The sequence below is a fragment of the Salmo salar genome, chromosome 12 (genome assembly GCF_965601325.2).
Source record: "Salmo salar chromosome 12, fSalSal1, whole genome shotgun sequence".
Lineage (NCBI taxonomy): Eukaryota > Metazoa > Chordata > Actinopteri > Salmoniformes > Salmonidae > Salmo > Salmo salar.
The window spans coordinates 62713212-62727062 of NC_138302.1; the positions used below are offsets into that span (position 1 = coordinate 62713212).

Below are 13851 nucleotides of genomic sequence, written 5' to 3' on the forward strand. Positions count from 1 at the left end.
TAACTTGCCTAAATGACTACCAACGCGTAGCACTCACGTCTGTAGCCATGAAGTGCTTTGAAAGGCTGATCATGGCTCACATCAACACCATTATCCCAGAAACCCGAGACCCACTTCACGTCCTGATCCTAGTAAGATGTCATTTTCTATAGTAGAGTAGGTCAGGGCGTGACGGGGTGTTTTGGGTTGTTCTATGTTTTCTATTTCTATGTTTAAGTTCTAGTTTTTCTATTTCTATGTTGGGATTGTTTGGGTTGATCTCTAATTGGAGGCAACTTATCCTCGTTGCCTCTGATTAGAGATCATATTTAAGTAGGGTTTTTTATTCCTGGGTTTTGTGGGTAGTTTTTTTCTGTTTAGTGTATGTCACCTGACGGAACTGTTTTCGGTTGTTTTGTTTAAATATATTCATTAAAAGTAAATATGAGCACTTCACACGCCGCACCTTGGTCTCCTTTATACGACCCGCGTTACAGAACTATCCACCATGATTGGATCAAGCGGTGTGCCCGGGCAGAAATGGACAACTGGTCACAGTGGATTGAGACGAGAGACTGGACTTGGGGCCAGGTAATCGAGCGATATCGGAGCCTACCTGGGAAGAACGAGAGGCAGCCCCCAAACATTTTTTTTGGGGGGCACACGAGTAGTTTGGCTGGGCCAGGACTGGGACCTGAGCCAATTCCCCGTGCTTTTTGTGGTAAGCATGTGCCTGCCTCTCGCACTCTCTCTCCAGTACGCCTCCATAGCACAGTACGTCCTGTGCCTGCTCCTCGCGCTCTCCCTCCAGCGCGCCTCCAGAATCCAGTACGTCCTGTGCCTGTTCTTCGCACTCTCCCTCCAGTGCGCATCCATAACCCAGTACGGCCGGTGCCTGCTTTGAGCACTTGGTCCTCAGTGCGTCTCCCCAGTCTGGTGAGACCGGTTCCTGCTCCTCGTACAAAGCCTCCAGTGATAATCGATGGTCCGACGCCTGTAGAGATGATCCATGGCACTAAGCCTCTAGTGATGATCCATGGCCCGGAGCCTGTAGGGATATTCCATGGCACGAAGCCTGAAGAGGTAATCCATGGCCCGGAACCTGAAGAAGTAATCCTTGGCAAAAAGCCTGGAAGGATTATAAATGGTCCGGAGCCTGTAGGGATAAACCATGGCACGAAGCCTGTAGGAATAATCCATGGCCCGGCACCTGTAGAGATAATCCATGGTAAGAAGCCTCCAGTGATGATCCTTGGTGCGGAACCACTAGAGATGATCCATGGCATGGAGCCAGCAGCAACGGTCACTAGTCCGGAACCTATTATGACGCCTCCCAGTCCGGAGCCTCCGGCGACGCTTTTCCGCCTGGATGCTCCAATGACACTCCTCACTTCAGAGCCTCCAGCGACGCTCTTCAGTCCGGTGCCTCCAGCGACGCTCTTTAGTCCGGAGCCTCCAGCGACGCTCCCCAGTCCGGAGCCTCCAGCGACGCTCCCCAGTCCGGAGCCTCCAGCGACGCTCCCCAGTCCGGAGCCTCCAGCTACGCTCCCCAGTCCGGAGCCTCCAGCTACGCTCCCCAGTCCGGAGCCTCCAGCTGCGCTCCGCAGCCCGGAGCCTCCAGCGGTGGTCTGCAGCCCGGAGTCTTCAGCGGCGGTCTGCAGCCCGGAGTCTTCAGCGGCGGTCTTCGGCGGCGGTCTTCAGCGGCGGTTTGCAGCCCGGAGTCTTCAGCGGCGGCCTGCAGCCCAGAGTCTCCAGCGGCGGCCTGCAGCCCAGAGTCTCCAGCGGCGGCCTGCAGCCCTGTCTCCTAGAGATGAACGTACTTTGGTGCGAAAAATGCAAATCAATCCCAGAACAACAGCAAAGGACCTTGTGAAGATGCTGGAGGAAACACATACAAAATTATCTAAATCCACAGTAAAACGAGTCCTATATTGACATAACCTGAAAGGCCGCTCAGCAAGGAAGAAGTCACTGCTCAAAACCGCCATAAAAAAGCCAGACAACGGTTTGCAACTGCACATGGGGACAAAGATTGTACTTTTTGGAGAAATGTCCTCTGGTCTCATGAAACAAAATAGAACGGTTTGGCCATAATGACCATCGTTATGTTTAGAGGAAAAATGGGAGGCTTGCAAGCCGAAGAACACAATCCCAACCGCGAAGCTCGGGGGTGGCAGCATCATGTTATGGGGATGCTTTGCTGTAGGAGGGACTGGTGCACTTCACAAAATAGATGGTATCATGAGAAAGGAAAATTATGTGGATATATTGAAGCAACATCTCAAGACAGGAAGTTAAAGCTTGGTCGCAAATGGGTCTTCCAAATGGACAATGACCCCAAGCATACTTACAGAGTTGTGGCAAAATGGCTTAAGGACAACAAAGTCAAGGTATTGGAGTGGCCATCACAAACCCCTGACCTCAATCCCATAGAAAATTTGTGGTCAGAACTGAATAAGTGTGTACGAGCAAGGAGGCCTACAAACCTGACTCAGTTACACCAGCTCTGTCAGGAGGAATGGGCCAAAATTCACCCAACTTATTGTAGGAAGCTTGTGGAAGGCTACCCGAAACATTTGACCCAAGTTAAACAATTTAAAGACAATGCTACCAAATACTAATTGAGTGTATGTAAACTTCCGACTTCAACTGTATATGAGAATGCTATTCATTGACTACAGCTCAATGTTCAACACCACTGTGCCCTCAAAGCTCCTCACTAAGCTAAGGAGCCTGGGACTAAACACCTAACTCTGCAACTGGATCCTGATCTTTCTGACGGGCCACCCCCAGGTGGTAAGGGTAGGTAACAACACATCCGCCATGCTGATCCTCAACACGTGGGGGCCCTCAGGGGTGCGTGCTCAGTCCCCTCCTGTACTTCCTGTTCACTCATGACTGCACGGCCAGGCACAACACCAACGCCATCATTAAGTTTTCAGATGACACAACAGTGGTAGGCCTGATCACCGATAAAGATGAGACAGCCTATAAGGAGGAGGTCAGAGACCTGACCGTGTGGTGCAAGGACAACAACTTCTCCCTCAATGTGATCAAGACAAAGGAGATGATTGTGGACTACAGGAAAAGAAGAAGAATTTGTTCTTAACTGACTTGCGTAGTTAAATTAAAAAAACACTCTCTCTCTGTCTCTCTATCTCTCTCTCTCTCTCTCTCTCTCTCTCTCTCCCTCTCTGATCATGTCTAGGATACTGCCTTGTAATAGTTTTTCGTGCTTTGTAAATTAAGCTTATGCTTTGTATGTGAATCCATCCATTTTACAATGTTAATAAAATACACTTGGATTTAGAATTCCATTCATAGAACTTTCTTGACCTTCCAATTCCTGTAACTCAACTGTAGTCTCTTGCATATTGATAAATCGTCATTATGGAGTCAGGTAAACATTTTAATAGGCTAATTGCATAGTCTTATTATGGGTTGCATGTGAGGTACAGTATATATGATGTGATATGATCAATATTTACCTCACTACAATATCGGCCCTGGTCAAAAGTAGTACACTATATAGGTAATAGGGTGCCATTTGAGATGCAGGCAGAATGCTCTGTAAATCATGTCAAGTTACAGTGAAGCCACAGGGTGTACAGTATGCTATACAAGGTGGGCAGCCTGTCAAAAAGTATATCAATCATTTAAGGCTTGACATGCATGTTTTGTAAATGAAATCTGTGCCATGGAAGCCTGCCTCTCCTCACCGTTGAGCCAGGTCACATGGGAGTCATGAACTTTGAAATCGTCTTTGTTCAGGTCCTCCAGAGTAAGACGGGAGCGCAGGAGAAGAAGAGAATCATCTGCAACAAAGATGAAGACAGAGAGGGATGAGTAGCAGGAAGAAAGGGCCAAATGGAGGAAATGGTACAAATGACCATAGTACTACAGTATACCACTCTGATATGGAAGCAGATTCATGCCAAAATGAAAACAAATAAAACATTGCATGAACCTGCTTCCATACTGCATAATGCATGCCAAATGTATTGCTCCATTTTAACAATCAGTCCCAATATTTCGTGGACGATTTTTGCGTGCTTCTAAAAATCGACTGGATGCATCTATTTTTGCGGAATCCGTGGCTACCCTCCATTATTCTGTGCTATGGGTGAAGGCTGACTTAGAGCGGTGTTTGTAAGACCAAAGAGGATACCGAAATCGGTTGTTCTCATGAAAACATCTTTAGAGTCCGAACAGTTTGATCTACAGACGATTATGACCCCATAATGGAAAAGCTTAGACTCTCAGTAACACACACGTTTTATCTGACTTTTTCTACATTGAATATGTGTGATCATTCCAGATGTTTTCAGATGTTTTCCTGAGCTTTCTTATAGCTCCCAGACAGACTTCAAACACTGACAGATAGGTCACAGAGATGAGTTTAAGACAATGGGTGATGTTTTGTGGATATACCGGTCAATTTCATCCATTTTCACCCAGGAAATTGCGTATTTAATACTGTAATAGACTCATATAGTTGCCCTCACAAACTCGAAATTGAACACAAATTGAACAAGACTTTTAAAATATTAATTTCCCATTGAGCCAACATTTCCTGTAATTACATTATTCTTATAAAAAGCTTTTTTTTATCAGGTTTTTGTTTGGTGGATCTCATTTTTGTAGTGGCAAAAGTAATAGTTTTTAATTCTACTGGTTGTCTTGAAAAGCAAATTGTAAAGCATTTCAATGTAAGGCTTGCCAAGCAGACAAAACCCGACTGATTTGGCTTGGGACTGACAGTATTAAGGAGTAGGCCTATGCTAGTTGGGAGTATTGGGAGACCCAGAGATTGTAGTCTCGTCTGCCTTTGAGCCTAGCTTGTTTTCCTCTTACCAGGAGTGAGCATGATGACAGACAGGATGACCAGTGATATGACCATCAGGATCACCATCAAAGCTATCCCAATGCCTCTCCAGTTACGTGGAGGACCATGGTAAGCCACACCATTCTGATGGAGAAAACACACATACCGGTATGCACATGCACACGCACACACAAACACACACAATACAGTTGTTAGGTTATAACTTCAGACGTAGGTAGGTTGAGTTACAAAATAAAGTGAAGAAGAGAGGGAGTTGGTTTCATTGTGTCATTAGCACCATAGACGACAAAAGAAGTCATCAAGAACTTGAACAAATCAGTGACACTTCATTAAGTATGTAAAGTATGTAAAAATGTAATCACTGTTGACTATTGCATCCATGTCAATTAATGTGATTCAAACGCTTCACTGGATAACCCTGACACCCTGCATAATAATCTCAGAATTCTGCCTTGTATAATAACAGTCAGAGTAGATAAGGAAGGACTGACATAGCCTATCAGATCCCATTGTGAAGATTTAAGCTACAGTCATTCTCGCTAATTAAAACACAGCAATACGCTACAGAGATGGAGGAGGAGAGATTTAAAGAGGAGAACAACATTAATGATCACTAAAATGAGCAAAAAAACGAACAAATAACATAGTTTGCGACTTTCTCTTGAAAGAAAACTATTTTCTGCAGCGTGTAGTAGTCAAGAGTTGCTAAGAAAAACATGTAAGAAGATTTTTTTGTATGCCAGAAATGCAAAAGTTGGCCAACAAGTAAAGGTCAACAGCACAACAGTATCTATGAGGGCAAGTAAAGGTCAACAGCACATAGATACTTCAATTCATTATGGTTGCCTATAGATCTATGCACACTGTCCTTTGGAGACAGGTTCAAGCGGAAATGTGACTTTAACCCGAGAAACATAAGGCATGACACTCATAACAGACTTTAGAACTTCTAAAGAAATCAGTTTCCCTGTATGACTTTTCAACAAGGGATGCTCCCTATGTACAGTATTTCATTAACAATACTATTGAATAGAAGAATGAAAGCACATATATGTAAAGTGACTTTACCATGTCAGAGGGCATGTTTTGCTGAGTGCTGGCGATCATCTTTGCGGTAGTTGCCGATAAATCAATATATTCCTAATCTGGACTCCGATTTTTGTAATCCTGGCTCAGATAAGGAATACTGTAAATCTGACCTCTGTGACTGGAGCATCTCATCTCTCTTTCTCTCTCTATTTCTCCTTCTAGACACTCTCTTGCTCTCTTTCTCTCTCTCTCTTTGCTTTCACTTTGTATCATGTCAATTGCATGGTGCAGTATTAGTGGGTTAGCAGCTGTATTTGATATCATTATCTGTTTTTGAAATAAATTGATTAGCTAATAAAGCAGCACAAACTTAATTAATTTGTTAATTTATTGCATGTGTATACATTTTTTGGGCATTTTCATATTCATTTTTTCTCACACTGAAATACTTTTCACCTTATCACCATTAACACCTTATTTGGAATAACAGAACTAATTTGCATGCACGTCACACCTGAATGATTAGAAATGCAGCAGACATGTAAAGTAGGAACAGTATTTGAGTTCAATTGATGAAATGCAGTAAATCCCATCCCTATTTACAGTAACATGACAGTAATATGTACAGTCTTCTACATACTGCACATTTATGTACCCATGAGCACAAGATAAATACACGCACAGTCTGTGGAAAGACCTCTAGAGACAAAAAGAGGAGGAGAGCTAGAGCGATCGCTCCTTTATATTCATACTGTATCCTACCACATGCTATGAGAGAGACAGAGAGAGGAGAGAGAGAGAGAGAGAGAGAGAGAGAGAGAGAGAGAGAGAGAGAGAGAGAGAGAGAGAGAGAGAGAGAGCACATGTGAGGGTCAGCTTTCTCTCTTTCTCTTCCTTTCTTAGCATGCACTTTTATATGATGCAATACTCCTGCTCTGGGAATACCTGGGGGGTCCCACTGCTTCATTAAGACCCCTCCCACACACTCTCTTTTACGCACACACAGACACACACAAAGACACACATACTGACACTGACTGGCTGTACATCCAGGAGCCTGAGAGGCAAAGAGAGAGCAAGAATAAGAGGAGAGCGGGAAGTTGCATCTATTTTTCATGCAGCACCATCACCATCACCATCCCTCTTCTGCCTTAGCTTTTCCCCCACTTTACTTCTCAAGTCCTGGATGAGAGCTAAAGACTGTGTGGGACTTAGGTTCACAGAGGAGAATGAGTTCTGCGGAGGAGAGAGAGGACCATGATATGTACTGTGAGAAGGCGGTGGCCCTCATCATTGACCTCTGTCTGGACGACAGCCCACTGTTACAGCCCAACACCTGCCAGGACTTCATCACACTGCTAGCCACCAACCAGAGCCCAAACTCTGCAGGGTCAGGTATGCTCAACAGCCCAACAAACAGCCTCCCTCCCTCCGGCCATGACTTTTTGTGTTGTGTTGTGTTGTGTTGTGTTGTGTTGTGTTGTGTTGTGTTGTGAGTGACTGTGTTAAACATGGCCACTGCTATGTTTGTGTGTTGTGACTCATATGATGTGTTGAACATACTAACTGCTATGTTTTGGTTAGTGGTCCAGTGCAGGTCATTTATCATTCCTTTCCGACAGGATATTCACCTGGGAGATACTCAGAGGTTGGCTTGGTTGGCTAATTGAGCTAAGGTACTTTGTTCGACTTAATTACTTCTATCTGCAATATGGCAGGAAAGTGAAGTTCAATCTGTCAGTTGTGAGGGTGATTTGTTTAAAGAAAATGCACAGTTGTTGAAATCGAAAAGATATGTTCCTTGAAAGATAGTTTATAATCCTGGAATTGAAAATAAAAAAATTGAAATCTTTTTTGACAGATAATGTATTCCCCCAGGGAAATAGATGACATGAAATTGAATTGTAGATGATGAAATATGTTTTTTCTATCATATAGTTTACTATGGGCCCCATGTCATACTGTTCCTTGATAGCAGATTAACTTTTGATGACCCCTGTAACCCTTTCCTCTAGTCTGAATGGAAAAGTGGGCATCTCAGAATCAGATATGATGGAATAGCCGGAGAAATCTCTCTGCCGGTTTGCAATGCTGGAGTCTCTTGTGACTTATAAGTTAAGACGGAGTCATGTTGATGAGAGCATGCCATACAGCAAGACTCAGAATCTGATTGTCACTGCGAATTTAGTCACCGGCGAAATCACACGAACCACTCAGTGCCAACAGCGTCCAGCACCGAACCATAGGGGTCACCAGATGCCACCACATGTTACTAGTAAACAAACAGGAATCACTCTTGTCAGACAAGGATTCCAAACCTGTTTTTCTCTATCAAATTTTCCTGTGTGTGTTTCTCAGACATGCGGGGGAGGTCATCTGGAAATCCTCTCTGTGCCATAATTATATCCTGTATCCTTGTATCATAAAATAGGATGTTTCCCTGAACTAAGCTTAGGGTCACTTTCTCCCTACAACACCCTTATCCTATTCAACTCTAGGAAGCCTTTTATGACATGGGGAAACTGACTGACTAGCATTACACCATTAGTCATCATGTTAGTTGCCTTGCCTTGCTTTTCCCTTTACACAATATTGGTGTAAATGTATATATTCACATTGGTGTCCAGTTCCAAATGATGCCACAAACGTACAGACATTCTCACTCTCTTTGCTCTCTCTGTCAGCTGTGGGCTCCGCAGTGCTGCTCTGTCTTAACCATGGGGTTTATGGGCAGGTAACTGAAGTGGCATTAGCTCACGCTGATAGTGCTCCAATTAAAGAGCTGTGCTGTGTCTGTGAAAGTGAGCGCCCGCAGCTCAGCCAGGAAGAGACCAGGGTGCACCAGTCCACAGGTAGTAATACCACATGAATAGAAGACTGCCGCTGCGTCCCCAAATGCCCCCGCGTCCCCAAATGCCCCCGCAGAACGCTATACACCGGCTGCCAAAATCCAAAGGTTACAGATTTGGAGTGGCAGTTGGGGATATCAGAGTAGAATGTAGATGAGTTTCTCGAAACCAAACTGGCTGCTTCAGTTTGTTCTGCCCCCCCCCCCCCCCCTCCACACACACACACACACACACACACACACACACACACACACACACTCTGTTAGCATCTGGGTTACCAAAAACTATTCAGCAATTTTATTTGACAATGGGGGAAAGTAGTATTAGTATACTGGTATTAGTATAGGTAGTGTAGTACAAGTAGTGCAATGAAGCAGACTAGCTCTGTACAATGTCACATCTAAAAGAAAGATGGCTGTTGTCCATGTGCTTGTTCATTTTCTATTTCTGCTGTGCGCCACATGCATGTTGAATGAGCAGAAGCTGTGAGGATTACAGAAATTCTATCATGGCGTTGTCTGTCTCCTCTCACCCAAAGGTCACCCAAAGGTCACCATGATAACCATGATAACCCAGGCTCTCTCTCTCTCTCTCTCTCTCTCTCTCTCTCTCTCTCTCTCTCTCTCTCTCTCTCTCTCTCTCTCTCTCTCTCTCTCTCTCTCTCCTCTCTCTCTCTCTCTCTCTGTCTGTTTGATCAAATCCAATTCCCGCTAAAGCACGTCTTCTCAATAATTCAGATTGTTCAATAATGTAATAATTAATTAATGGTAATATGCTTTCCGGTATCTTATGAGGATCTGTATTATGTTCTATTGCATTAGCTGTTATAGCAGTGAAATTAGGTCATGGTGTTATCCAGCGTTAGGAGCATTAGTTCAATCACTTCCTGTCTCTGAGGAGGGATAACCAAGAGCGGAGACCGAGGGCAATGGAGGAGAAAAGAGGCCTGGGTTTATATGAAAACTGTTATGGATGACGAGAAGGAACTAAATACAAATCCTACAGAAGGTAGGAGGAGGGGATAAACAGCCGCCCTCTTATCGGAAACATCTCTGCACCGCCACCTCTTTTCTTTAGTTTTCCCATTTTGGTTGTAAAACGCGTCTGGAAACAGAAGATATTACTGATGACTGGAGTCTTATGTTTCACATCTAGAGGAGTAGCTGCAGAGCTCTGCAGTGTGCTCCCTACCACTGCTACTGCTGCTGCAATATGTTACCATGAATAAATAAAGCAGCTGGGCTGAGAGTATGATAGCAGAGAAAATAGCATTCATACAGCGTGTACAGGTCGTGGGAGAGTGTTGTGGAGTAGTCTAGTCTCTGTAATGCATGGGGGATTATTAAAGCGAAGTTAGGCAGCATGCCTATTGAGCCACATATAAATAATTCAGCTGACTGAGGCTCTGCTTGCAAGCCATGTCAATGGCATGGATTGTATGGCTCACACCTGCTTTGGTACCCTAAGCCAATAGTTAGCTACTTTTTTATTCCAGGTATGGATTTTAGAGGGGCTTTGGTTGAGGTGACACAAAAGCCCAGTGGGTAAAAGCCCACTTACAGAATGTGATTTTTTAAAGCCTGTAGACTAAAGGATTGTGTGGAGTGTCAGTATAAATGCTTTACTGTTAATGCTGAATTATAGCTGAGCACTGGGAGAAATGAGCTGGCAGCCAAGTGGATTGTTGTTTTGCTACCTAAAATGCTAGGCTTTGATATCATACCTTGTGTTGTGAATGTGATGATCAAGGCAAATGCTGAATGCTTACAGGAAGGGATAGGGATGTGTAATGACTTTATTGAGGAAAAATTGATTTACTATGCCTGTGATATGTGGTTGTCCCACTTAGCTATCTTAAGATGAAGGCACTAACTCTCTCTGGATAAGAGCATCTGCTAAATTACTAAAATTAAAAATCGAAAATGTAATGCTTACAGGGAAAGGGATGGGGATGTGTAATGCTGACAGAGAAAGGGATGGGGATGTGTAATGCTCAGAGGAAGGGATGGGGATGTGTAATGCTCAGAGGAAGGGATGGGGATGTGTAATGCTCAGAGGAAGGGATGGGGATGTGTAATGCTGACAGAGAAAGGGATGGGGATGTGTAATGCTTACAGGAAGGGATGTGTAATGCTGACAGGAAGGGATGGGGATGTGTAATGCTCAGAGGAAGGGATGGGGATGTGTAATGCTCAGAGGAAGGAATGGGGATGTGTAATGCTTACTTTAGCATCAAGATGAGGACTGTCATATGAGTATATCAGATATCAGATATGCCTATGCTTAGATACCCACACTGGCCAGGGAGTTCTGTGTCATTGTGAGTGCATTATGTCTCACAAACAGATCTGTAATGAGAATGAGACAACAGTGCTCAGTATTCACCGGCGAGACCTTTAAAGTACCTTAGCACCGATGACCGCATATTTTTTTTACCTCGCTCCAAATGTCCAGGAAAATATTGTGCTTGCTTGGTTTTTATTTAAATTTTATTTTTTACACCACTTAGGACCTGAGGCTATCTTTGGGAAGAAAGCAAAAGGACAATTGAAGAAAAGCCTGAGACCAGCCGGTTGGTCTCAGAGGTAAATTGAATAATAAGCCTTTCTGGTGGAAGGCAAGGGAGGGATGGAGCGAGCGAGCGAGAGAGGGAGGAAGGGAAGGGAAGAAAGAGGGGGAAAGAATAGGGAGGGGACAGAAGATGAGAGGAAGGGGGTGTGTGGGGCAGGGTGGAGGAGGTACAACCAAATTGACTGATACCAGAAATCTAATTTTCGGCCTAGGGCTGCCTGGCAAATGCTTCTCTGACATTTTATCCTTGATTGTGTTAAATTTCTCTTCTGCTAAGCTGCAGCAGATGGAGGTTAACATGGCTCATAGACATTGTCAAGCCTGTGGAGGAGATGGGGATTCTGACACTTTTATTGCCTCTCAAAAGCCAGCCAGCTCAATAAGAGAGAGAAAATATTTCCCAGGGTGTTTTCATCAACTGCTAAGTGTGTGGGGAAACGAACGGTTTAGGTTTTGCACTCATGTATGTTATACGAGAGTTACATTGTTATAATGAGGAGGGTTGTTGTAACTTTAAAATCTATTGTACAAATCTATATTTGTACATGTGAAAAACTTACGTGGCCTAGTGTTGAAAGGATTCCTGTTGTTGACATTTGAAATTGGTTGTAAATATCCTGATTTTAATACTGTGGAATCAATATGACATTTACTGTGGTTTACTAGCTAATCGTGTTATTCATTTCCCTGATAAATGCAATGCTCGACAATGGAGATACCCTTCCACACAGAACCTACTAGGTTTCAACTGGACATATTCCTATCAACTGACTTATTTCCTATCTATGACCATGTACTACTGGCCAATTAGGCCTGTATTGCTGTGGGGGTGGGGATGACTTGGTAACCAAAGCATACATTCTAATGAAGCCTGGATATTCTACTAGAAGCTGACACACGTATGCTGCATCATGTTCATATTCATTAATGCACACAGTTGAAAAAGATAACAGCAACGGAAAACAAAAACAAAACAAGAGTTTCTTATTATTGGACAACTTCAGATAGTACCTCCCTCTTTCAGTTTTATTCTGTTTTGTACCTAATGAATACGACCCAGAGGCCTCTAATAGACACATTTCCTAGAGCCTGCTCAGCAGCGAACATGGCTCACAGATACATTAACACGATCAATACGAGCCTTGAACCTCGGGTCAACACGTCATGATATAACACAATCTCACACTCAATACGAGCAAATACGTATATTATTGAACACAAATGTGACATATTAGGTAACTTCCCTTAGTCTCTCCCAAGGTGACCCTCAATGATGTGTGTATTATGATCCCGAAGAGAAGCATGTGTTGTAGTCCCAGTAGTCATGCAACAGCCTCGTCAGTGGTTATATTATTGGAAATCATAGAGAGGAGGGGAAACGGAAGGGGATGGGGGAAAGTTCAACCCACTGACTAATAGAATAAAATTAAAGACAGTAAAAAAATTAAGAATAGTGGAAACTGAGGAGTCATGGTTGGAGAAATGAAAATAATCTTCTATGAAGAGATTTCAGTGACAACAGAAATTGTATTTGAATTCCATCATTTTGAAAATGCACACATTTTTTTATTGAATTCATAAATTGAACTTGTATTTCATGATTTCAAACTGAATTGAATGAATATTGCATTCATTTTAAAATGCAATTTCTATTTAATTGAATATTTAAAATCAATATTTACTATATATTCAGTTTCAATATGTTAGACATTGCATTATCTGTGTATCAAGTTTACAAACTATAATTTTGTAACGAGTGCGCTGAGAGTCGGGAAGCAAGTTCAGGGAGTGAATGTTTTAATAAATAAAAGAAACAATGAACACGAAACACAAACAAGGCACCGACATTGTCACATGGAATGACGAAGCAGTTACCGGGAGTCAAACATTTAATAAAGAACGGACATGGAACGAGACAGGAACAGCATCAGCAAACTAATAATACAGGCAAAAAACAATCATTACAGAAGCGGGGAACAGAGTTGGGGAACTGACAAATATAGGAGAGGTAATAACAGGTGATGAGTGAGTCCAGGTGAGTCCAATATCGCTGATGCGCGTGACGAGGGAAGGTAGGTGTGCGTAATGGATGATAGGAGTGCGTGATGCAGAGCAGCCTGGCGCCCTCAAGCGCCCGGGGGGGGGGGGGGGGGGGAGAAGAGCGTGAGCAGACGTGACAGTACCCCCTCTAGGGGCGCCACCCGGCGTCCCACCTGGGCGAACCGGCTGAGACATGGGCGCTGGACAAGCCGGTTGGGGCGTGGAAGCACAACGAACTGGCAGGAGCGTGAGAGCCTGGCAAGCCGGCTGAGGAATGGAAGCCCGACAATCCGGCTGAGGCAAGATGCCTGTCGATCCCGCTGCAGAGAGGGAGCCCGAAGATCCGGTGGAGTGTGACGTGGGATGGGAAGCCGCCGAGCCAACTGGGGCAAGGAAACCTCTCGAGCCAGCTAGGGTGTGGAAGCCCGACAAGCTGACTTGGCACCCCCGGTTCCATCGGTGGCGACCCAGAGCCGATGCCACCATACCAACCGGAACGCGAGTGCTCCCCGATGCTTCGTGCGATGGCTTCTGCAT

General features: G+C 44.1%; 1 protein-coding gene across 1 annotated transcript in view; it reads right to left on the reverse strand.

Annotated features, from left to right (window-relative positions):
* The window catches only part of LOC106565414 (inactive dipeptidyl peptidase 10), a 39800-nt gene extending 25949 nt beyond the window's left edge, over positions 1–13851 (reverse strand). Inside the window, exons 1-4 of the mRNA XM_082959563.1 lie at positions 13488–13851; positions 6883–6911; positions 4834–4948; positions 3699–3794 (exon numbers count right to left, since the gene is read on the reverse strand). Of these exons, the coding sequence (XP_082815689.1) occupies positions 3699–3794; positions 4834–4948; positions 6883–6911; positions 13488–13851 (604 nt within the window). The remainder of the gene's footprint in view (positions 1–3698; positions 3795–4833; positions 4949–6882; positions 6912–13487) is intronic.